Source organism: Ylistrum balloti, unplaced genomic scaffold, assembly GCF_031769215.1.
Source record: "Ylistrum balloti isolate Yb309-2 unplaced genomic scaffold, AGI_CSIRO_Ybal_v1 Utg371816, whole genome shotgun sequence".
NCBI lineage: Eukaryota > Metazoa > Mollusca > Bivalvia > Pectinida > Pectinidae > Ylistrum > Ylistrum balloti.
Window position 1 is genome coordinate 546,261 of NW_026782903.1, and position 24,953 is coordinate 571,213.

Consider the following 24,953-nt stretch of genomic DNA (forward strand, 5'->3'; position numbering starts at 1 on the left):
AGCTAGTACAACATTCAACAGACCTACCAGACTACTGAGGCGATGTGCAAATCCCGGACTGGCCCTACTATTTTACCTAACAGTGTCGTCACATCTATACAGAAATCTCGCCTGGGACAAAATGGCTGCGGTTTACGTCCAGCTTTTCAAGGGAAACACAGTCTATGATATCTAGAACTAATTACACCTGGAGTAATTCTTACTTAAGTGCCCCAAAGGACGCATGAAAGGTTACGCCCATACAAAGATATCGTTTGTTGTGAAGGGTGTAGTTGATTTATACTTTTTTGCGGAAGACGTAAACACACACTAGTAAACATATAGGTATGTCTATTGTAACAAAACTGAGATGCGAGATTCAGTTGTCCAATAACCCTTGATCTGTCACTTCCTTAAAACTCTTAAGTACTGCACTTAGCTTTTAATCCATAAAACACATCTCACACCTTAATAGAAAAAGACCGTATATTCCGGGAACAGATATTACACAACCTTAAAATGTTTTCGAGATACTGTTATCGATATCAGTGGTAATGCCATGTACCATCAAACCATCCCCTCTGTTATCTGAACGCCTTCTGTATTAGAAAGTGTTATCATCTCTGGATGTCAATCATAACACTATAGATTTACAGATTGAAATACATACTTAGATAAGTTAGCATCGCAATTCCGATCGAAATCGTAATCTATAAAACAGAAATTTTCAGTTAGCTTCCCTGCACACGCCCTAGGCTTCTCATTAAGTATAACTCATTCCGTGTGTTTTGCTTTTTGTTAAAAGTCAACGAAATCAAGATAAAGCAATGGACATGAATAGATTTTTCAGAAAAAAATAAATAGGCTTTGCTTGTCTTTCGATCCAATTAACAATAAAATTTTGTCAATAAAATTGATGCTGTAGGCTTCTCCTCGCGTCTCCATCACTCGTTCTATATTCTAAACACAACGAAATTCAAGACACAGCTATATATTTTAATAAATTCCCTGGTTCCTACATGTATAATTGGGGTTCATTCAACTCCTGAAATGTTCAATAAAATATTTGCCAATCAACACACAAGTTTCATTATACATACTAGATGGTATCCTAGGTACGTACCCCTTTGACAACGATTGGCATCGTCTAGCAAGGTGCTCTTAATTTTCGTTTGATGATAAACCCCCTGAGAACCTCCAGCTACTGAGCCAACTAACACGATACCTGAATACTTGATTTGATACAATATTGAATATAAAATAATAAATATGGTAAATTCACCCAGAGACGTATCCTGCTTATCAGTATCTGTACAAGGCTGAACAAGGTACTAGTGATGTCACAGTCTAGCCATCAGAAAATAACGGCTGGTATGACTGGAATGGTCGCGAAAATCAAGCATTGTTGCTAAATAGTTAGATACAGTTGAAGGCGATTTCAATGGCTGTGTTTACAAACTTCTTCACCAACAATGCTGTTGGACCCCACGGCAAGGCTCCACTTCGCCCCTATTCAAATTTATACGGCATGCCAATCAAAATCTTAATATACATGTTCAGCGGAACAAGATACCGGCCTGTTCGACATGCGTGATTCATGCCGTACTTTTATGTACAACGTGAGAATGGTTCATTACAATGTTTTGTCTTTATGATTAGCCCATCGATTATTATATTTTCTTCTCTATTCATCTCTACTCGACCGTACGCAAATTAGCAATCGGTCCTGGTCAGGCGATATAGCACCCAACATCAGCCCTTTACTGCCCCGTGTTGGAGGGATAGAATGTATACCACGTGCTCTTAGGGATCAATGCTGTATAACAATATGGCATTTGCTGCATTGTGTTCAGTATCATTACAATCCAAATGCATCGATATTGTAATATTGGAAAAAACATTATGCAAAAAACAGAGGAAATAATTGAAAATTGGTTAGGCTTTGAAACAGAGGACCATCATAGCGGATCCCACAATAAACACAGCCCTTTAAACGTTTTATATGTTATACATTCAGATATGACATAAGGTTGTGTGATCTTACATACAAAATTGTGTTATTTAAATCAAAGGCAGATGGTTGACCGACAAATCTGGTTAGGTCCGCCAAGTCATCTTAAGGCATGCTTTTCATGTGATACGAGGCATGTTTTGGCTGAGAAACATGAACGTGCATTTGATGATAACACAGTTAGTGCCATGTAAATTATTTATAACCGTCAATGTCGGTCACGTGCTTAACATGACGATTGTTCGTTGTAGTTTGGAATACAATACAGACATTATTCAAAACCAAGGTCAGAATGATATCAATTTGATAACTTTGTAACAAAATGCAGACATGTAATGGAATTATTACGTCTGTATAACTAAGTCTGTATTAAGAAACAGGATTAAAATGTAGGACTCGAACCCTTGTCCTGATCTTGATACTGCCCTCCTCTTGAGGACGATATACGACGATACAGGCCATTTAAAGCTACAGATGGAGACAAGGTCATAGTGATGTAAAGCTACACATGGGTACAAGGTTATATTGGTGTAAAGCTACAGATGGGTACAAGGTTATATTTATGTAAAGCTACAGATGGGTACAAGGTCATATTGATGTAAAGCTACAGATGGGTACAAGGTTATATTGGTGTAAAGCTACAGATGGTTACAAGGTCATAGTGATGTAAAGCTACAGATAGGTACAAGGTCATAGTGATGTGAAGCTATAAATGGGTACAAGGTCATAGTGATGTAAAGCTACAGATGGGGACAAGGCATAGTGATGTAAAGCTACAGATGGGGACAAGGTCATAGTGATGTAAAGCTACACATGGGGACAAGGTCAAAGCCAAGTAAAGCTACAGCTAGGTATAAGGCCATGGGCATTCAAAGCTACAGATAGGTATAAGGTCATGGGCATTCAAAGCTACAGATAGGTATAAGGTCATGGACATTCAAAGCTACAGATAGGTATAAGGTCAAGGACATTTAAAGCTACAGATGGGTGTAAGGCCATGGACAATCAGAGCTACAGATAGTTAAAAGGTCATTGACAAGCAAAGCTACAGATATGTATAAGGTCATGGACATTCAAAGCTACAGATAGTTATAAGGTCATGGACATTCAAAGCTACAGATAGGTATAAGGTCATGGACATTCAAAGCTACAGATATGTATAAGGTCATGGACATTCAAAGCTACAGATATGTATAAGGTCATGGACATTCAAAGCTACAGATAGGTATAAGGCCATGGACATTCAAAGCTACAGCTAGGTATAAGGTCATGGACATTCAAAGCTACAGATAGGTATAAGGTCATGAACATTCAAAGCTACAGATATGTATAAGGTCATGGACATTCAAAGCTACAGATAGGTATAAGGTCATGAACATTCAAAGCTACAGATATGTATAAGGCCAAGGACAAATTCAGAGCTACAGATATGTATAAGGCCAAGGACAAATTCAGAGCTACAGATAGGTATAAGGTCATGGACATTCAAAGCTACAGATAGGTATACGGCTACAGCCATAGAGCGCAATTAAGATCGCTCGATTCATTTGCATATTTAAGATGTTCATATCTACACCATGTCTAATCCATAAACATCGTAAACTGCACCAGTACCGAGTGTATTTGAGTTCCATTTCGAAGACTGAAGCATATCTTATGTAAGAACAAAAACGCAAATCTGAGCTATCGATTTCTTCATCAAATTTAAATTGTGTTAAAAAACATTTTCATTCGAAGACATATTTTCCTATATAATAAACAACATCCGCCATGATAAATTGATCTTATTCAGATGGCGATATTCTTGTGTCCTTACTGTTTACTGTACTACCTCGGACTGCTAAGGTACTGATATGTCACTTTAGGTCCATGTGTTGTTATCTTATGATACCCACTTACCCTATCATTGTTTTATTTATTCCCCCAGCCATTTTAAAGAGATGTGAGGGTTAAGGAGCCCTAAGATCACCCCTCTGTCAACATGTAACCTCTCACAAGAGGTATCTTACACCTATTTCGTTCTTTCTTTCAAACGATCTTTGAGTAAAAAAGAAATATTGAAAGGCTGCACTCACCTTCCTCAAATATTCTATAAACTACACAATACCAGGTACTGTTGAACTGGCGGAGCACAGCCATTTGAACTATTTCTTTGAACATGTTCATTCATCTTGATATCAAAACAGATGAAGTAAAAGTGTACCTGTTTCCCCTAAGAAGTGTCTGGTACTCTTGTACATGAAAGTGCATGCTATATAATTACAATCATAGAACATAAATGTTCACAATGGATAATGTTCATGTAAACACCAAATTGTGTTCTTTTTATGACGTAGTCACCATGATAGTAGATTTAACTTGTAAATATAGCAATACTATATACATACATCGTATATGTTGATAAGTGATGATATTCGAGGGTAAAAGTAATCACATTTAAGCGTGTCTCTGTTTGATTTAATTAACGGTACCCAGTCACTCCCACTATGCACTAGATGTTACCATGTATAACTGTAAGGTTTGTATTCCTGTCGACGATGCCTATGATCCGGTAATTAAAGCGATCCCACCACGCCCCCCTTGATGGATTCGAGAAAGAAAGAACAGATACGCCCATCTTCCCTCCTGCTCGAGAAATCAAAGAAACAGCGTTTTCTCTCTATTCTTTTGTTTTTGTTTGTGTCGGGAAAAACCGGAATGCGTAATTAAAATGTGTACATGGAAGTGGTTTTAGTTTTGTCTATTAAGTTAAATACATTAAAAGATGATATCGTTGTTCCACGATAAACCGGCCTTTGGGTTCGTTTGAATACTTTTTAAAAAATTAGGTTAATCAGTACTTGTAGCTCTCTTACTCTGCATGGCAACACGAATAACGACGTCATATAAAGTAAACAAGCTTACAGCACATACAGAATCTGATTTTCGACAATGCCATCCACAGAACTGCTTGATGTATACAGACAGGATATGTGTGACGTTGAACTCGGAAGACGGAACGACTAGCATTCTTGCAATATTTTATGACGTCAATGCTAACGTCATCGAAAACGAATTGAGCTTACAGAACAACACCATCACCGTCCGCCAATCCGGATGTCAACACGACACGAAAGATTGTAAAACCTAAATGATATTAATACCCAGGACAAATTCTGCTTGACGTCGATACGAGCGGCAATGATGACGTCATCGAAAGGTCATTGAGTGTTTTAGATTTACATGTAATGCAAATCTACATAAAAACATTTAAACAACAAAACAATTTGCATATTTATAACCAAACTTGTCCGACACGAAAATACTATTCATTTAGTTATTACCGTAGAGAGATTCCCGGCCGATAAGTAAAACGTAACTGTGGCTGTCACGGTTGGGTGACTCTCAGCAGCTGTACCAGAATACGTGATTGACAGAGACTGGTCTGTTGCGTGCTAGCTGGCCGTTTGTCAAGAACATCTCATCACGAAGTTATAGGAGAAATGGACCGGCAGGTCCAGATGTTTGTGTTTTATCTGGCGGAGTGGATTCCGCCATTTATCAGATACAATATTATCTTAATAGATCATCTTTATATCAGTTTAATATTAATTCCAGAACGAGCGTGGTGTTAGGACTGGGAACTGGTGATTACATTTAACCCGTTCTGTCCGATACGCCTGACGGCCTTGGATGCCTCTAACTAGCTGTTAAATACATTTCTTATCAGAATCTCTACATTTTATCATTAGCTACATGCTCATTCAGCAGAACTACAAATCGGTAGTCCCTTGGCACACGCCACAGAGTTTGCTACTCAATGCAGTATACATCAATGTTTTTCTACATGAGTAGTACAATCAAAATGACATAATTTTGGCGATGCTCACCGTCGACCGAGTCCTTTCTAGTTGTGAGTACTTATTGATCCAGAAGCTGGATCTATTATTTATCTGTCGTACTGCAGTACACCAGTACATTTAGCAAGCTGAAATAAAGTACTTTCAAGTGTATGGCCGTATCATGTACATTACCAATTCACGTGTAATATTAATGGGTATCTATTTCGGACTTCCGAGCCAAACTTGTCTATCCTGACGTAAAATCTAAGCAATCAACCCGAACAATTAAGTATAAAATGTAGAATTATAAAAACATGTAATATACAAAGGCCACAACATTAGATGACACATCATTATACGACACATCACCTTCATCGTCGCTGCCATCCTCGTACCCCCAGCTGCCTGACCAGGCGGCCTCGTGTCGACGACAGTTGTAGGACGAGCCTCCAAACAGACTCCGTTTGACATTTACTAGGATTGAACACATATTTGCTCAAGTAATGATGACGTCACAATTAATTCCTACACAATTACACTGTAAAATGTGACTCATGATTTTGAAACTATTTTCAGAATAATAAATATTCAATAAATGCTGTGGTTTCCATCATTTACGTAAAACGGCCAGTTATAGAAATTCGTGGATCACTAATGACTCCTGGATGACTAAAGCTCCGATTTGCCTATTATTCCCGGTCGGCAGATAAAAGCTAATCATTCCTCAACAGTTTAATACATGGGTAGAAAGCCTATGCAGACAACCTGCCTGCCCAATACAGGAGATGCCCCGTGTGTATTATTCATCGATATTCCATCTTGGTGATGTAAGTGGACGAGGTTGTACACTGCCTGTCCGTTGTCTATAGCGCACTGTATTACGCTGGACTAACAATGGGAATATCCTTACGCCACTGATAAATCATTTCATCAACGTCAAATTATAAGACAATCGGGTCTCTATATTTCTCCTGAATTGTCGTAAAATCCATTTCACACACTCGTTATAACATCCAACGACACAAAGCTGAGCACGGAAAAATAAAATTAATATCAATATATCCAAACAAACAGTAACACGTTTCAAGTCAATATAGAAATTCTGTGTTTATATATCCGGTTGTCACAGACGCCACAGTGAATTACACAGCAATGTGGACGAACAATACGGGATAACTAGGGACGGATGGACCGTTGTCCCAGCCTCTTTACCAAACATTCCAGGCTGTCGGCAGCAGGCCTATGTCATCTCTCCTTATCAGTTTACATCTGCCGGTACAAATGTATAGGTACTGTATCTCCTCTCCCTATCCCAGCAAAGTGGAGGAGCTCGTATCTCACCGACAAACGTCTTATAATGTATTTATCTCGGGAAGGTTTATACCACAGCTTTTCTCATGTATAAAAACTAACGGCTTCACGTGCTCAGCAAAAGAAGTGTTGCTATGGTAAGAAAGCTGGATTTACGAGAATATATATAATCACAGATGAAGTTAAACCTTTGCCTCCTTGGTTCTCACTTTGTTGCTATTTTGCAGTTATAATGAAAAACAGAAATGATACGTTAACTGACCGTTAACTGTTCACAATCGTATCTTAACGCATCAAAAAGCACGCGTTTGTTCGTGCCATATTCCCAGCTTTTATACAAAACGCTGCAATGAAGGTTAAATGCACCACTTTTATTTCGACCGAACAGTGTTGCGTATTCCCGAAAATACAATTACTGTATCCGCGATGTCTGCCAGCGATATATTCATGTCACGTCACACTGAGATATCAATACAACAGACGCTGATTACCAATACATTTACTTTAAAATCTCAAACTTTGTTAAATCAAGGAGCTCCAGAATTCTTGTCGCCAATGCTCCCGTCGGAATTCCGCCTTGACAACATATTGTTTGAAAACTGATGGATATGGAGGGGTACATGCACCGTCAGCAACCTCCCACAGAAAGAAAAAGCTATCTGCTCTGTAATTGTATTAAAGCAGAGTATTTTAAATCCTTTTCCACAAATATTATTCGCAGTACTAGATTAGTGCAAACCAGAAAATACGATCAAAACACAAAGAATCCCGTCAGGAACGAGTCGACAGCCACAGATATCTAGCTATGCTAATAAGTGATAGTAGAGAATGTTTGGAGAGGTCTGCAGTAGATGCTGATGAAGAGGAGGCAGGAGCATGGTTTTAAACAGACACTTAATATAAAACTGTTGTGGAATGGAGAACTCTTAATGAACTCAGCTCCAATGAAACATTCCGAGGGGAGAAACGTTTGGTATTCTCATCACACGACTGGCAGCCTGTGTTTTATAGTAGTTTATATTAAACATTTTACCGGCGTATCTGCATGCTGGCTACATGTAATGGACGTACCTATACTAGTGTTAACGAACCGTTCATACAGTTGTTAGCATTCCGAGATAATTGTCGCACGCGCTCAGTCCTACGTCGAATCGTCGAAATGTCACACAGCAAGTGTCACGGGTCACGGGATACCGGCTCCATTACCAATGAAAAGAAAATCGATGTCCACCACGAGATAGGAATCTGTGGTACGGGCAAAAAATCCAATTACGTAAGGTGCTATTTCACTACAAAGAGTACATATAACTCCATCACTGTCACAGTGTTCTCAGCCTTCCGAACAGAAAGGCATAATATAGTGTCAAGGTCATGAGAATCAAACTACCTTTTACAGTCATGTGAAGGTCAGGTAAAACTCGCTGTAAAGGCCGATACAATCATTATGTTGTGTAGAGACTGGCACAACAGAATACAGACAGAACATTAAAAAAGGCAAGGTATGATAAAAAGACCTGATGCTAACGATACAACCAGTCGGTAAGACAATGAATCCTCCAAGGTAATGGTTCGCGTCCTCAAGAGGATCGTATCATTGTACCGGTGTTGGAAGCTCGCCCACCATATCTATCAATGGAAGTTGTCAGCATGTAGACGTTGTCGGAAACACCACAGATTACACGTGCTTTAGATACACACGTGATTTTTAAACCGATTACATCGGCTGGATACAACGAACACAGTTGTCTGCACACATAACTCGAGTAAAAGTTCTAATAACTGAGACTGCGGGGACTATTTTAAAATCTCCCCAATTACGATGATTATCAGGGCAATTCTCTGGCTTTATTTCAGAGAGAAACGAAACTTTATCATTTCTCGATCAGTGGTACGATGATTTCGCTCTCAACGAAAATCAAAGACCGACATTAATTAAAGTGCAGTGTTATGTCAGTAACAAATCCAGCGGCTTTATTTTTTCAATCTTTCCCTTTCATCACAAACTGCCATTTCATCCATTTGACGATCAGGTACACGCATGTACATGTTTTGTTATCGGTTCGATTTTAATTGAAAAGTCAATGAAATGGTGGACATTAACATCTGACGGCGGCACTGTAATTCATTATACATGTTAACATACCATCGGGACTCAAGGGGATCACGTGCGGTGACATTTAGCGTGCTTAACTCCCGAAGTGTTTATAAATAAAAACAGCACGTGCGAGTTATTTTGGAAGCGCGCGGTATGTAATGACCGTAGTATGTTCTGCTGTTTGGAGTATATTGTAAACTAGACATGTATTCATCAATGGCGAGAATGGTTTGACATCACCACAAAAATGATTTCAAGCAATATCTTGATGATTAAAGAATTAACATTTCCTCCTCATTCACCCTCTTACATATTTGCTAGTAGATTAGCTGATAAGACTCCAGCTCCAACACGTCCATTAGTAGAAGTTTTGTTCCGTTTTTCCCGATTCTCGACTTCCCGGTTTGGCGTTAAACGAAAGTAGCCCCAGTTTTAATTCAGGTCAGTTGCCGAGTGAGTCACAAGTATAGGATCACCTTCATACGATTGTGTGCAGTAAAAAAACTCTCATGGGAGGAGGAATCAAACTTCCGGTTCCTTCGGATCGATTCAATAATACTGAAAAATCGCCATCATAAAGAACACAGTCTTGTGGTATAAGACTGTTGTGACGTTTAGCGGTCTCTGACGTCCAATTTATGACACAAAATGATATCAATACAAGTAACAAATGGAATGGCATCGTCACATTTTTTTGAGGTACAGAGCCGTGTCTAAAATTTGTGGCTGGAGACAGATGGCCACCAATATTGCTCTCATGAAATATGCATTCTGGTTCCTTGGGCTGTGATCGGGAACCTATTGCACGCGCATTACAGGCGTTCTACTCAACAGGGCGCACGTGCTAGCAACACTGATTTCATTATAACGCGAATTGCTGCCAAGTTTTTGTCAATCATGGTCACACTAAAATTTGTTGCAGATAATGTAAAAACGGCATAGTGCAAACATTCCTTAGCTGTTGATTCAGTGCTAGCGGTTAAATGATCCACTAGCTGCAGGCAAACAGATCACTTTTGTTGCCACCTTATATCACCGTGGGATCCTGATACTCCAGTTAAAATGAAACACGACATAAAAAATATTGTCAATTCTAAAACCCACGTAATATTTATCAAACGAAGCAATTCAGTGAAGCTCGCTTGTTTGTAATTACGTCTCAAAATCTCCCACGGAATTACGTCACGATATTTATGGATTTATACCTAGGTAATGATAAGTCAGTGCTTTCTTGATTTTCAATAATAGAAAGAAAAATCCCTAATCGTATAACAATACGTTTAAGCTGCATGTTTACATTTCCGCTGACCTACTAAAATTAAGCGAGGCACATTGCCATCTACGCACGACTTCTTTCGAATACATTGGTATTATCAATATTTGTGTTTAATCCACACGAACAGAAGAGTAATAAAACGTCTCTATCACTGACACAAATAAGATTTAATAACCAGACTGGTTTATATGTGTTTCACCTGAAAGTCAGTGTGGAGGTGGTAATGAAGATGCGTAGCTTTATTTTTCATCTGTTCTAACTTTTCTAATCCTCGAATATGATTGTTTGATGCTCTGTCAAATATTAGTTTCTATACAGTCCCCCAACTGGATACTGTTATATGGGGAGATGTTGGTCTTCCTTTTGAAACAAATAGTAACATAGTGCATGCTGTACAGTCATTTATAAAATCAAGTTCGAGGTTTGATACTAACTAGTAGACAGCTACTGCACACAGAACACCCACCCACCCATCTCCCTGTCCTATACTTTTACCTCCCTCCCCACTCTTTCTCTCTCTTCTTACATTCTCATGTTATTCAGCAGATTGTATATATGTAGAACCTTTTAGACGTCATGTTATAGTCATTTTCTTAAGCTGTCAGGAGAGGGCCTAGGAAGTTGTCAGAACTTTTGTCCACTCCCTTTGATTGTTTGTATTTTTTTAATCAATAACTTATATTTTAACCAACATCGTTCGAAAATAGGCTTCATATTTAAAGTTCAATAACTAGAAGACGTTATTGGTCTGGTGCTGGTCAAATTGGCGTTAGGGACACTGGACAATGATAGTGTATGTATAAAAATATTTGAAAGTCCCGTGTAATCCATCAGCGATATCATGGACTTGTATCCAAGTATGTGGTGATATTATTGCTCATCACAGAACGAGAACACAATGCATGTTTATTTCATTCATGTACATCTCCGTGTATAGTCGGTGAAAATATCATCGGGCAACTGTTGTGTAAATTAACTTTTTGTTTATTTTGTTGGATTGTTGCTAGGTTTAACGCGCCGTGAACAGCCTGTTTATTCGGATTAAGTGCCTTCTTAAGCAGTTGGTAACTACGTAAATGGACAACATGCGGGAGGCCCGCCACATGCTATTCGTTGTATTTGATACAGAAAACAACACACGGAAATAAGAATCCCGTGCTAGTGTTAAATCATTTAAATGAAACTCCGACCCAAGGATATATTTTTACAGTATACAAACTACTTCTATACTCTGTATGGACACTGGCAGCTGTTGTAAAATCTGAAATAAAAATCCCAAACAGACAAAAGTCACTTAATGGAGGATCTGTAGTATCGAAGGAATGTCATTTATAGGGCATATAATTCACATGTAGTCAATAACGATCGGTAAAATCTAACTGGAATATGAGCTGATATTTGAGCAGACAAAAACATAACTTGATGAAAACCGTCCACAAATTACAACGTGTGTGTAGTGGCTCGCGTCTTGTATCATGTGTGTTTAGTTTGCTATAGATGTGATGGAGGATTATGATATATTGGTCAGTGACCCCTCCCCTCCCATCGGTCTCCCGTATCCCTCCACTACCAAAGACATGGGGATACAAGCACACATTAAACACTACTGTCGGCAATCGATTTCGGTCTGATATGGACGTGTATTTGCATTATCTTACAGAGGTCAAGAGAAGTTCAATAATGAGATTGATGATACAATAATGATTGAGAAATGAAGTTTAATTACTAGAAGATTGGAATGAAACCATCCATACTTAAAAGCGTTGTTCGTATTCAACGCCAGAGGAGCCGTTCGCATCACATTAAAATCACATGACAAACGAATGCAGTAGTCATCGCATTACAGTAGTGATACCAACAAATTAACGGGCACACAAAAAAGAGGATTTAAAATTGTACAGGATGTAGCTATTATCCCATTTCCTGTGACAAAAAAACTATTGTTACTTCCCATTAAAAGTGTAAGAAGAATGTTTCAGTAATTTGATACAAATATTTGTAAACAAAAACTGAATATTAAGACGGGTTTATGAGAGTGGGGTGAAGGAGTGCAAAAACTACCGTTCTAGAACCCGTAGTTTTTGTAACTTATTACCTCTGTTTCTACAGACACGGAAATTCAACACCAGGAAGTTTTAACTTACAATTTCGAAAGTAACGAGACATTAAAGAAAATCCACTAGTTAGGTCATCTGTAAGTCAAACATTTCATCTTACCTGGTGAGGAATACAAAAGTTGGAAAATCCAACCCCTATGTAATGGAGGAGTTTGTGGTCTCTGACAACGATATTCTGGTGTCAATGTGAAGTTAACTTTAGACGTAATCTGCTTACTCACAGCATGTTCTTCATTCCTACGTAAGCATATACTGTATACATACAACTCTAAACCAGCATTTCCATATTTCTGGATTGAATGATAAATTCCGGAAATTGACAATAGGAAATGGATGCATGTCGTCCAGGGATGATTAATGATATGTATCAATATAGATCTCTAATAGCTAAAGAAGATTAAAAACTGACGTCATTGTTTCGTCCTGGTTCTACATCAGAGACCTAGATTTTCTTAATATAACAAGGAATGACCTACAGCTTGTGAAGTAACCTATCTTTTGATGATTAAACAAATGATATAATGGGACCACCAGGTTTTGACAGAAGTGATAAACGTGACCTCAGTTCAGGTCCCGCATCACTTTGTGGCGGTACACGTGCCAGGTCACGTGGTGCTAAATACAGCTCGTTTCAAAGCCTGATTGCAGCTAAAACAATGACCGATATTTATTGAGTAAGAGAACGGAGTGAAGCAGCATACATATCAATAAAAAAGATAATCTTTACAACAGCAGATCACACCATTTTATATCCACAACATAGGAGTTAAATCAACAGTAGATCACACCATTTTATATCTACAACATAGGAGTTAGATCAACAGTATATCACACCATTTTATATCTACAACATAGGAGATAACTCAACAGTAGATCACACCATTTTATATCTACAACATAGGAGTTAGATCAAAAATAGATCACACCATTTTATATCTACAACCTATGAGTGAAATCAACAGTAGATCACACCATTTTATATCCACAACATAGGAGTTAAATCAACAGTAGATCACACCATTTTATATCTACAACATAGGAGTGAAATCAACAGTAGATCACACCATTTTATATCTACATCATATGAGTTAAATCAACAGTAGATCTCAACATTTTATATCTACAACATAGGAGTGAAAGCAACAGTAAATCACACCATTTTATATCTACAACATAGGAGTGAAATCAACAGTAGATCACACCATTTTATATCTACAACCTATGAGTGAAATCAACAGTAGATCACACCATTTTATATCTACAACATAGGAGTTAGATCAACAGTAGATCACACCATTTTATATCTACAACATAGGAGTGAAATCAACAGTAGATCACACCATTTTATATCTACAACATAGGAGTGAAATCAACAGTAGATCACACCATTTTATATCTACAACATAGGAGTGAAAGCAACAGTAGATCTCAACAGTAGATCACACCATTTTATATCTACAACATAGGAGTTAGATCAACAGCAGATCACACCATTTTATATCTACAACATAGGAGTTAACTCAACAGTAGATCACACCATTTTATATCTACAACATAGGAGTGAAATCAACAGTAGATCACACCATTTTATATATACATCATATGAGTTAAATCAACAGTAGATCTCAACATTTTATATCTACAACATAGGAGTGAAAGCAACAGTAGATCTCAACAGTAGATCACACCATTTTATATCTACAACATAGGAGTTAGATCAACAGTAGATCACACCATTTTATATCTACAACATAGGAGTGAAATCAACAGTAGATCACACCATTTTATATCCACAACATAGGAGTTAGATCAACAGTAGATCTCAACAGTAGATCACACCATTTTATATCTACAACATAGGAGTTAGATCAACAGTAGATCACACCATTTGATATCTACAACATAGGAGTTAGATCAACAGTAGATCACACCATTTGATATCTACAACATAGGAGTGAAATCAACAGTAAATCACACCATTTTATATCTACAACATAGGAGTTAGATCAGCAGTAGATCACACCATTTTATATCTACAACATAGGAGTTAGATCAACAGTAGATCTCAACAGTAGATCACACCATTTTATATCTACAATATAGGAGTTAAATCAACAGTAAATCACACCATTTTATATCTACAACATAGGAGTTAGATCAACAGTAGATCTCAACAGTAGATCTCAACAATAGATCACACCATTTTATATCTACAACATAGGAGTTAGATCAACAGTAGATCACACCATTTTATATCTACAACATAGGAGTTAACTCAACAGTAGATCTCAAAAGTAGATCACAACATTTTATATCTACAACATAGGAGTTAGATCAACAGTAGATCACACCATTTTATATCTACAACATAGGAGTTAGATCAACAGTAGATCTCAACAGTAGATCACACCATTTTATATCTACAACATAGGAGTTTAGATCAACGGCAGATCACACCATTTTATATCTACAACATAGGAGTTAACTCAACAGTAGATCTCAACAGTAGATCACACCATTTTATATCCACAACATAGGAGTTAAATCAACAGTAGATCACACCATTTTATATCTACAACATAGGAGTTAACTCAACAGTAGATCACACCATTTTATATCTACATAGGAGATGAATGAAGAAATTTGATCCTTTCCCGACAAGTACAAAATGATAATAGTTTTATCAATAACTGTACTGTATCAAAGCCAATACGTTTTATTTAATGATTTGTTAAGTGTACAGTTGAGTATATGATACGGATTAAATGATAATACGAAACGCCTCGTGATTTCCTGTTGCATGAAAGGTAAATTTCGACACAAGGAATGAAAACAACGCCAACCTTCAGACCGTGAACTAAGGTTAATCTATTAACGAAGGCTATGGACGGTTTGTGAAATGAGGAAATTGCCTCGATATTGAAAACATCTACATCTACAGAATTCAGATAAAAAGTTTTAGAACTTTGTCTATCATTTTCATATACAATTCTTGTTTTTGTATGTTATATTGGTGATGCCATATCTGACGTGTGTCTGACGTGTAACTGACGTGTAAATAAGTCATATCTGTTATTAGGTAAACCCATCTATAACACGAGCGACCCATTGTTTCGCCGAAAACGAATCACCCGTTTGGGGTCCTCTGTATAGTGTATTAACATTGTATTATACTAGTAATTGTCTCAGTACATCCACTCTACTGTGATTAACAAGAACACTCTGACACCACACCAACATAATTAAGTGATTGACGTGCACAATAGTACACAGACTCCAGCTCAAGGCTGTACCTGCACAGGACAGAACCTCGCACGTGTGGACCCTTTGCTAATATCACGATGGCACTACAAGTCGAATGACAATTACTGCTTATGAACGCCATCGCACACGTGCACGGGGAAACAAGTATGTAGACAAATCGATGGTTCATCACCATTTAAAGGTCCAATACAGCACAGACGAATTTCATTGTAGGCCCATCCCACTTAAATGTCCCGGTTCGAAACAACAACGGGAACGAGTTTCTTCAATATGTCTATTAACGTAATATCTCTAACACAAGTGACTGAACGGTGCATGGTTTAACCAATGACTGCATATTAGGATCATATTTGTTTGTTCGACAAGTTCATACCCCGTGAACATGCAGTCATGGCCGTTTTGAGGTGGGTTATCTGCCCTTGTGTAAGCACATGGCTACCTCAATGACCATTATTTGAGAAGCACGTCCCGTGATATCAAAAGCGATTGAGGTACAGTGTCTTGTCCAAAGACATATGATATATCAGCTTCTTGGACATTTTTATCCCGAGTATCCACAATTATTGTCGTCCGCGAGATTGATAAGTCCGACGTGAGATATCATGGTCCCAAAATCAGGTCATGGATACGGTGTGTCTGAATCGCTCTAGTATCACTGGAGGTTTAAAAGAGTCTAGTATCACTGAAGGTTTTAAAGGGTCTAGTATATCTGAAGGTTTTAAAGGGTCTAGTATCACTGTAGGTTTGAAAGGGTGTAGTATCACTGAGGGATTTAAAGGGTCTAGAATCACTGAAGGGTTTAAAGGGTTTAGTATCACTGAAGGGTTTAAAGGGTTTAGTATCACTGAAGGGTTTAAAGGGTCTAGTATCTCTGAAGGGTTTAAAGGGTTTAGTATCACTGAAGGGTTTAAAGGGTTTAGTATCACTGAAGGGTTTAAAGGGTCTAGTATCACTGAAGGGTTTAAAGGGTCTAGTATCACTGAAGGGTTTAAAGGGTCTAGTATCACTGAAGGGTTTAAAAGGTTTAGTATCACTGAAGGTTTGAAAGGATCTACTATCGCTGACTCTTAATAAGGTTAAGGTAAAAGTAAACCTTTGTAGGGCTCTGTAACGGTAATAGTATGGGCACAGTGTTACTAACTTCAAAGTAATGAACTCTTTTCTGTACGACAATCAAAACGATCGAAAAAGATACCCTTTTATATCTATGATCACAATACAATCAATGTCGGTTGTTAATGTGTAAGACATCTGTAATGATGTTCCTGTGTGAGAGATCAGACCACTCTACTCCCATTTGATCTATGAATGACCTTCACAGCACGTTGCTACAAAATGCATCACTGGAATCGCACAACAACGAGTCTCAATCAATACACCCCACTACATTCACGATCTACACCTGATGTCTTACATGAAATTTACCGAATAATCTTTCCCGTTGAAAGCGACATCTCCCTCCACAACATTATAATCATATATATATCTTACCTTTCTGAGACGACCTCTTCATTCTCGGAAGTGAATTGAACATTGTGTCACTTTTTTCTGAAACTTTCACATGATATCAACAAGTGTCCATGGGTACTAATAATCACGAGTAGATCTGGACACGTGAAGTAACAGACACCGGACGGGCGAATGATGAATGAAATCACAACTACACTCGGGCGTACGCGAATGCACGTACCTTACACGATGTCAATTACTAAAGAGGCGTCAAGGTAATAATTGGCGCGAAAACAATCGTTGACGGTAGCCCACTGCAGCATCTGTACCCAACATGTGTGTGGTAAGGAGCGTGTGTATAACGTCGCTGTGCGGGGATGCTGACAGGGCCTGTGTCTAGTGGTGTTCCCAGGACTAGCAAGCGACGAGAGCACTCCGGTGTGACCGAATCAAAACATGTCATTTATAAAGTGTCTACTCAAGCTGCACCTAGACACGTCGAAAGTTTGTAAAATTACCCGTGGTTTGTAACACGCAAAGATAAATTCACATGCAATATCTTACCATACAGATTTGTTACATATATGTCCCATTCATTACTTCACACGTCCAGTGGGGTCTCAGTCAGCGACTGTTCGTTAAGTACAATACACACACATGGTTTCGTCGTGCTTCTGTTAATTTTCACGACAAATACTGAAATTAGTAATGCATAGTTGTACATACGTTCCCAGAGATATGACAACACACGGATGAACAGTCGCCAATTATAAGCAGTCTCCGCCCTTATAATACTACGTGTTCTCACGATAGAAGTTACACACTTGGAAACTTCTATCTAGATAAAAACGAAAATGAATGAATATCTCCCAGTCTTGTCTACAGCATATTTTCCTCGAAAGTTCAGTCACATTTGTTTCCGATAACTTGTGATGTCACGCGGTGTACAAACATTGGATCCGGTGTCTTTGGGTATGTACAAAAAATGACCGCCCTTTAATAACACATCAAGGTCGGACGCACACTACAACAGCTTCAGATAAAACATTTAAAACTATAAATATCCAAGAAAAAGTAAGCGACGGTTAGCTACATAATGCTTACAGTTCTTACAACCCTTGGTAAACAGGTAGGATTAATTAAGAAAACTATGTGAAACATTGACTAAATCCTAGAGATTGCTGAGTAAACATGTAAAGCTCATTACATACTTCCAAAAGATGATCACACATACAACAATACCAACATGCTGTGCTTCACGTTGTTGATTATCATCGTGTCCAGACCAATATTTCTTTACAAGACGCCAAATAGAAGCCATGCCGTATCCAATATTTGTTAGGCTGTTTTAATGTTGCCACTTAAGTTAGATCTTCCAAAACGTGGACTCCACTACGATTTATCTCTGTAAGTTTAATTACAATCGTAGTGCTATCAGCTGTCGAGTTGGGTTTGGTGCACTTAAAGGAGGCGAATCTAAGAGGGTCGAAGGGTCTCGAAACCTCGAGAATCTGTGTGTAGCATCATACACACAGGGGTTTGTAGGGAGGAAAATCAAGTTGTAAGGGTCACGTATGACATCGCCATTTCAACCGTAAACCAAATAAGGGCGACGGTCAAGTATTCCATTAACATTGATATGATAACCAAGGCCCTCCATCTACTTAAATTGTAGTGATGTAAGAGAGCTTTCTCAGCTGGACGTGTAGTGTGTCCACAAGTCCTAAGGAGATGGGCAAACAGGCGGCCATGAATCGGAAATAAAAATTTATGACGATTCAACATATTTCGTAGAATTTTCATATAAAACAATAGTTTTAACGCGACAAAACATGAAGATATCTACCGTATCATGTAATCCGTGATAATGGATAGAGGGATACAGTTTTTGCCAAGTCCACGATAAACTTTGGTGTGGGTAATTTGATAAGCGTGGCAACGGTCAGATCAACGCAGTTAAAGGAAGGGAGGTTACAATTGATGCTCTGATAGGGCAGGACTCTATCTGATCCCAAATGAAAGGGAGAGTTTACGTTATCACTAATAGGTTAAGACGAGAACTTGTGAAGTCAGTAACTGTCAGCCGATGAATCAGGCACCGGTCCGTATCAGTAATTCTCGGTAAAGATAATGAACCTCGCTTTACAAAAACTATCGAGCATTGTATCTGACTTGAAGTGAAATTTTACGTGCATCATTCTAATTAAGGTTCACATCACAAACATGCCACTGTGACTCACCATTCACTAAAAGTATTCGTCGTATTATACAGAAAAAAAATGCATCACCGTCGTGTCTTGTTTACACACATTCCTTTTGAAATTGCCACCTTCACCGCTTCTAGAGAAAGCCGAGTCTTGCCCAGTGTTAAAATTTTGTGTCGTATTTTACGGGAGATTCTCTTCAGAACATCGTTATTTAATTGAGATACGCAACAGACCATTAGCTAACCTTAAATACAATATGAAATCTTCTTTCCGCCAAACAAGACAGTAATCACTCTTGTGACGTCACGTGAAATCTTTCGCGAGCTGAGAATGACTTAAAGAAAGTTATTGTTAAGGAAAAATGTACCGGTATTCGGCAGAAATCGTACACATCGCTGTGCTTAATCCGTGCTTTCTTAGTATGTCTACGGTATCATTAAGAAATGAAAACGTTTTTCACGTAACATCTGGTTTTATTTCTCGTTATCTCTTTTGAATGGCCCAAAACACTTAAGCTGAAATTCGGTCATGTGTAAACTGATCCAAAGTCGGCAATGAGTTTCCATAAATCTCACAAACAGTTGTATTTTTTGTAGTTTTTAACCTCGCCCAATCTGAATGAAATATTATGAAACGAATTTTCTAACGCGTCATACCTGCAATGAGTGATACTAATTGCTCTTCAAAGTTGCCATATCCGGATGGTAAAAAAACCCATAAATAGTGTTGTTTTTATTATTATAATCGTTATTGCATGTTTGAAAGCTCGCGTCATTACCTAACCGTTGAGGGAGGTGCCTAATGGTGTGCTGTCATCTCAGGGACGAAACCGGAGACTGGCGTGAATCACCGACTCACCTGGCCAGCATCTGCCTGGGCGATATCACAGGGGCGTGGAAATTCAGAAACGGTTTTCATCTTCAATATTTGTCAGCGAATAGTTGCGAATTGTTGATAAATTGACTTTTAATCGACAAGGCGGAAGCTTTAGTGCTATTTTCACAAGATAACAAAACATATACCAGCGTCCGTGTTTGTAGTATTATACAGCACACTATTGAATAGAAATGATTGGTGCCATACTGTTATTCTTCTTAAAACTTATTGAATAAAAACACCATTTGTCATGACCGGACTTATCTATATATTTATCGTTTCTTATTTCGCAAGTCCCTGTGGGTGAGATAACTTCAGATGGATTCAATCACACTCGGTATCACTGAACAATAAAGGTATCAACCTACCAGCTCATCGTGAAGTCTACACGGCGGAGGTGTTGACACTTCCGGTTTCTATGTATAATGGCGGTCACAATGTCATGGCATCAGTGACGTGATCTGTCACACGACTCACCCGACAATGATGCATCAATGAGGACAGGTATAACACAGATCTCCAAACGATGATGGTGTCACACAGCAAGCTGTTCCGTGTCTGACGAAATCACCTCAACCTGAACCAACGAAACCACGGACCCGCCCAGCACCACCATAGGGGGTTGTATTAAATCTGCCGCCACAACTAGCATCAATAAATCTAACAATTTCAGGCGATAGACACTGCCATTTAACGCCCATTGTCATGAAACAATAGACAGGCCAGATAAAATTAACTTCCGCTCACCGGCGATAAGGCAACTATCACCCGAAATAACGGACTGGAGATCCCCACAGCCATGTTTATTACACGTCGTTAAAACACGTGCACGTGGTGCAAACAATTCGTGAGACATTCCTCATTTTGGACGCGTTACACGCATACAAGCCAAAAGCACTCTACCAGAAAGAGCGATTAAGTCAATGGAAGCTTTGTAGAAAATAAAATTTTAGCATTAGTATTAGTGTAATCTTATTTTGGGGACATTGGAATCCTATTTTTTGCGCTTACTTGTTGAGGTTTAAATGAGTCACATTGATGATTGACAAAGTGTTTTGCATAATAAAAATAAACTATTGTCAGAAACAGGATACTGTAAACGTACCTATTTTAGCGATATTCTTATTTAGCGCTTTCGCCAAGAAAATATTGCGCTAAAATATCATTACACTAATAGTGTTTCTGTATTTTGTTTATCAAAGCAATAGTTGTGGATGTGCTGATTCATCATTGCACTAATTTGTCGAAAAAAGATACTGCGTTAAAATGTTACTGCGTTAAAATGTTACTGCGCTAAGTGTGCTACAGGAAATGTTTATGTAAATGTTTGAGTTGCATATTGAGATGTTGGTAATAACATAGTAGACTTGACACATACCCAACACCTCAGTCCGTATCATTCCAAGAAACAAAATGGACAAATCAATTTAAACGCACCTAAAAAGATTAAGTATGTAACTTATGACAAAACAAACGCGAACAATTGCCGGTCCTCCAGAATCGGTAAGCGAAATCGCAGACAAGCTTCGTCAGATGAAACTCATTTACGATCAGCTATATATAACAGCGGATAGTCTAGGTCACTGGTATTTCAATGGCCATGATGAGAGTGATAACGGGTGTTTAGATGTGGGCGTGGTAAATTCATTGTCTACGTTATATATCTCTAACAGCAGACTAGGACCATCAGCCATGTCGACCATTACATACAGAAAGACGTGAACCAGCAATGGATACTGTCATTTCATCAACAAATCATACGTATATTGATTTTTTTGTCATCTTGACCACTGGTTCGCGGCCACAAGTTAATTTCGAATATTAGACTTGTCTTCCTCCTGTGTCTGTGCACGGATCGCCATAGCCAGAGTATATGACAAGCAATGATTTAACACACAGAGAACGGTATCGCTATCTTAAATTATAAAATGCACAGCAATTTTATGACGTTGGCTGAAAAAAATAACTAGAAAGAAAGGAAACAAAAAGAAACGTGTGACCTGTCCATCAGTAATACACGTGTGACCTATCCTTCAGTAATACACGTGTGACATGTCCATCAGTAATACACGTGTGACCTATCCATCATTGTGATACACGTGTGACCTATCCATCATTGTGATACACGTGTGACCTTTCCATCATTGTGATACACGTGTGACTTGTCCATCATTGTGATACACGTGTGACCTAACCATCATTGTGATACACGTGTGACCTATCCATCATTGTGATACACGTGTGACCTATCCATCATTGTGATACACGTGTGACCTTTCCATCATTGTGATACACGTGTGACTTGTCCATCATTGTGATACACGTGTGACCTATCCATCATTGTGATACACGTGTGACCTATCCATCATTGTGATACACGTGTGACCTATCCATCATTGTGATACACGTGTGATCTGTCCATCATTGTAATGCACGTGTGACCTGTCCATCATTGTGATACAAGTGTGACCTATCCATTATTGTGATACACGTGTGACCTGTCCATCATTGTAACATATCTCAAATATTTCATAACATTAAGTGTAAATATACAACTTATAATACTACACAAACCACATATATACCCACTGAACTATGAACCACGTTACTCGGATAAACGTGGTGTTTAGTTTCACATGAAAATCATCGCCCCTATACACGATATTAATCAGCAAACATACAAGCAAATATCTCTATTTATGATCACAGAAGTAAGTCATCTGATGTAAACAAGAAGTTAAGGTAAAAGGTTCGCAGTGGATTCATTATATGGATTAGACATTCCGTGAAATGTGTACTAGGTAATTATCTCCGGGGTCAGCAACATACGGGTAACACCTCGCCACATACAACACCTCGCCACAAATAGTACATGGGTCACGGAAACACGGAAAACACGATCGACTTCTGTTTCAACTGGCGCCAAAAAGTTTAAGTTTGCTTTAAAGCAGACATAGATTCTTGGTTATAAGTACATGATTATCTGACACAAAATAAAACTTTTGTTTGATATCAGTCATCCCATCTTAATTCCAGTATAACTAATTATACATCACATTGCCGTTAGGAATTTTCCGTAACGATGTCCTACCACTATGGTTGGTTCGCACGCGACATCAAATCCTTCCTTACTTGGCACAGTGGCATAGTGTCTGGAGTAAAATATGGGAACATAGCTTCATCTACACAGTAGTATACAGTTTCATTCGATAATGCAATGACAGGGCACACGTTTAAACGATACAAAATAACAAAAGGACACAGGCATCTTAAAAGATTGTGATTTAAACTCAGAATCCACCAAGCAAGAATTACAGTTAAAAACTGAATCGGGACTCTGAAAAAAAAACATGAGAGAAAAACCGGTGTCCCGGACGGAATAACGACATATGTGTCGATGGCGACAACCGTCTTGGCTAATTGACCATTCAAGGAAGTAATGTCACGTTCCCAAATAAGAACAGGGTTAACAACAACAGAACATTCACTACACTAACGAGATCCAACATTCTTACTCTTCATCGCATAAAGAAATGTACACATATGAATTACATCGTTTTTTTATTTGTTAAACCCTAGCATGACTTTTAAAAACTTCTTACAACCATTGTCGTATGGTTTGTTACATAACGCTGTGTAAGAGAAACACGACCAAGTGTTGTATTTCCTGTATATTTTTGGTATCAACAGCCCCTAGAATGCTCGCTATAAAATTTCTCACAACCATTGTCGTATGGTTTGTTACATAACGCTGTGTAAGAGAAACACGACCAAGTGTTGTATTTCTTGTATATTTTTGGTATAAACAGCCCCTAGAATGCTCGCTATAAAATTTCTCACAACCATTGTCGTATGGTTTGTTACATAACGCTGTGTAAGAGAAACACGACCAAGTGTTGTATTTCCTGTATATTTTTGGTATCAACAGCCCCTAGAATGCTCGCTATAAAATTTCTCACAACCATTGTCGTATGGTTTGTTACATAACGCTGTGTAAGAGAAACACGACCAAGTGTTGTAGTTGTATATTTTTGGTATCAACAGCCCCTAGAATGCTCGCTATAAAATTTCTCACAACCATTGTCGTATGGTTTGTTACATAACGCTGTGTAAGAGAAACACGACCAAGTGTTGTAGTTCTTGTATATTTTTGGTATCAACAGCCCCTAGAATGCTCGCTATAAAATTTCTCACAACCATTGTCGTATGGTTTGTTACATAACACTGTGTCAGAGAAACACGACCAAGTGTTGTAATAATACCAAAACGTAAGCTATTCAGACAATCTTATCAAACGCTGACATATGAGTTGCTGATAAATGCATCACGCCAGCTCTAGATTTGTTTAGTTGTCGAAGAAAGATTCCCATGACATGTGAAGTGGTCATTACGCCGGAAGTTTACATCCTATACACCTCATCACAGTCACGTCCAATTCTCCAATACATACACAATACAAACAGAGGGTGTCGCCAGACATCTCCTGGTGCAACAGGAGAAAGGCATTAAGTGGAAGGACGCAAGAGTGGAAGGTCAATTGAATGAGA

The 24,953-nt window shown here is 38.4% G+C and overlaps 1 protein-coding gene across 3 annotated transcripts in view; it reads right to left on the minus strand.

Annotated features, from left to right (window-relative positions):
* Nucleotides 1-24,953, minus strand: part of LOC132563680 (uncharacterized) — a 48,640-nt gene that overhangs the window by 6,869 nt on the left and 16,818 nt on the right. The window contains exon 1 of one of the 3 annotated variants that reach the window (XM_060228427.1): nt 17,366-17,556. The exons of 1 other annotated variant lie outside the window; for it this stretch is intronic. In XM_060228427.1, coding sequence (XP_060084410.1) covers nt 17,366-17,408 — 43 coding nt within the window. In that variant the 5' untranslated portion in view covers nt 17,409-17,556. Of the gene's footprint in view, nt 1-6,180; nt 8,669-17,365; nt 17,557-24,953 lie in introns of those variants that run through there. One more of the 3 variants, XM_060228425.1, reaches the window with a different exon arrangement.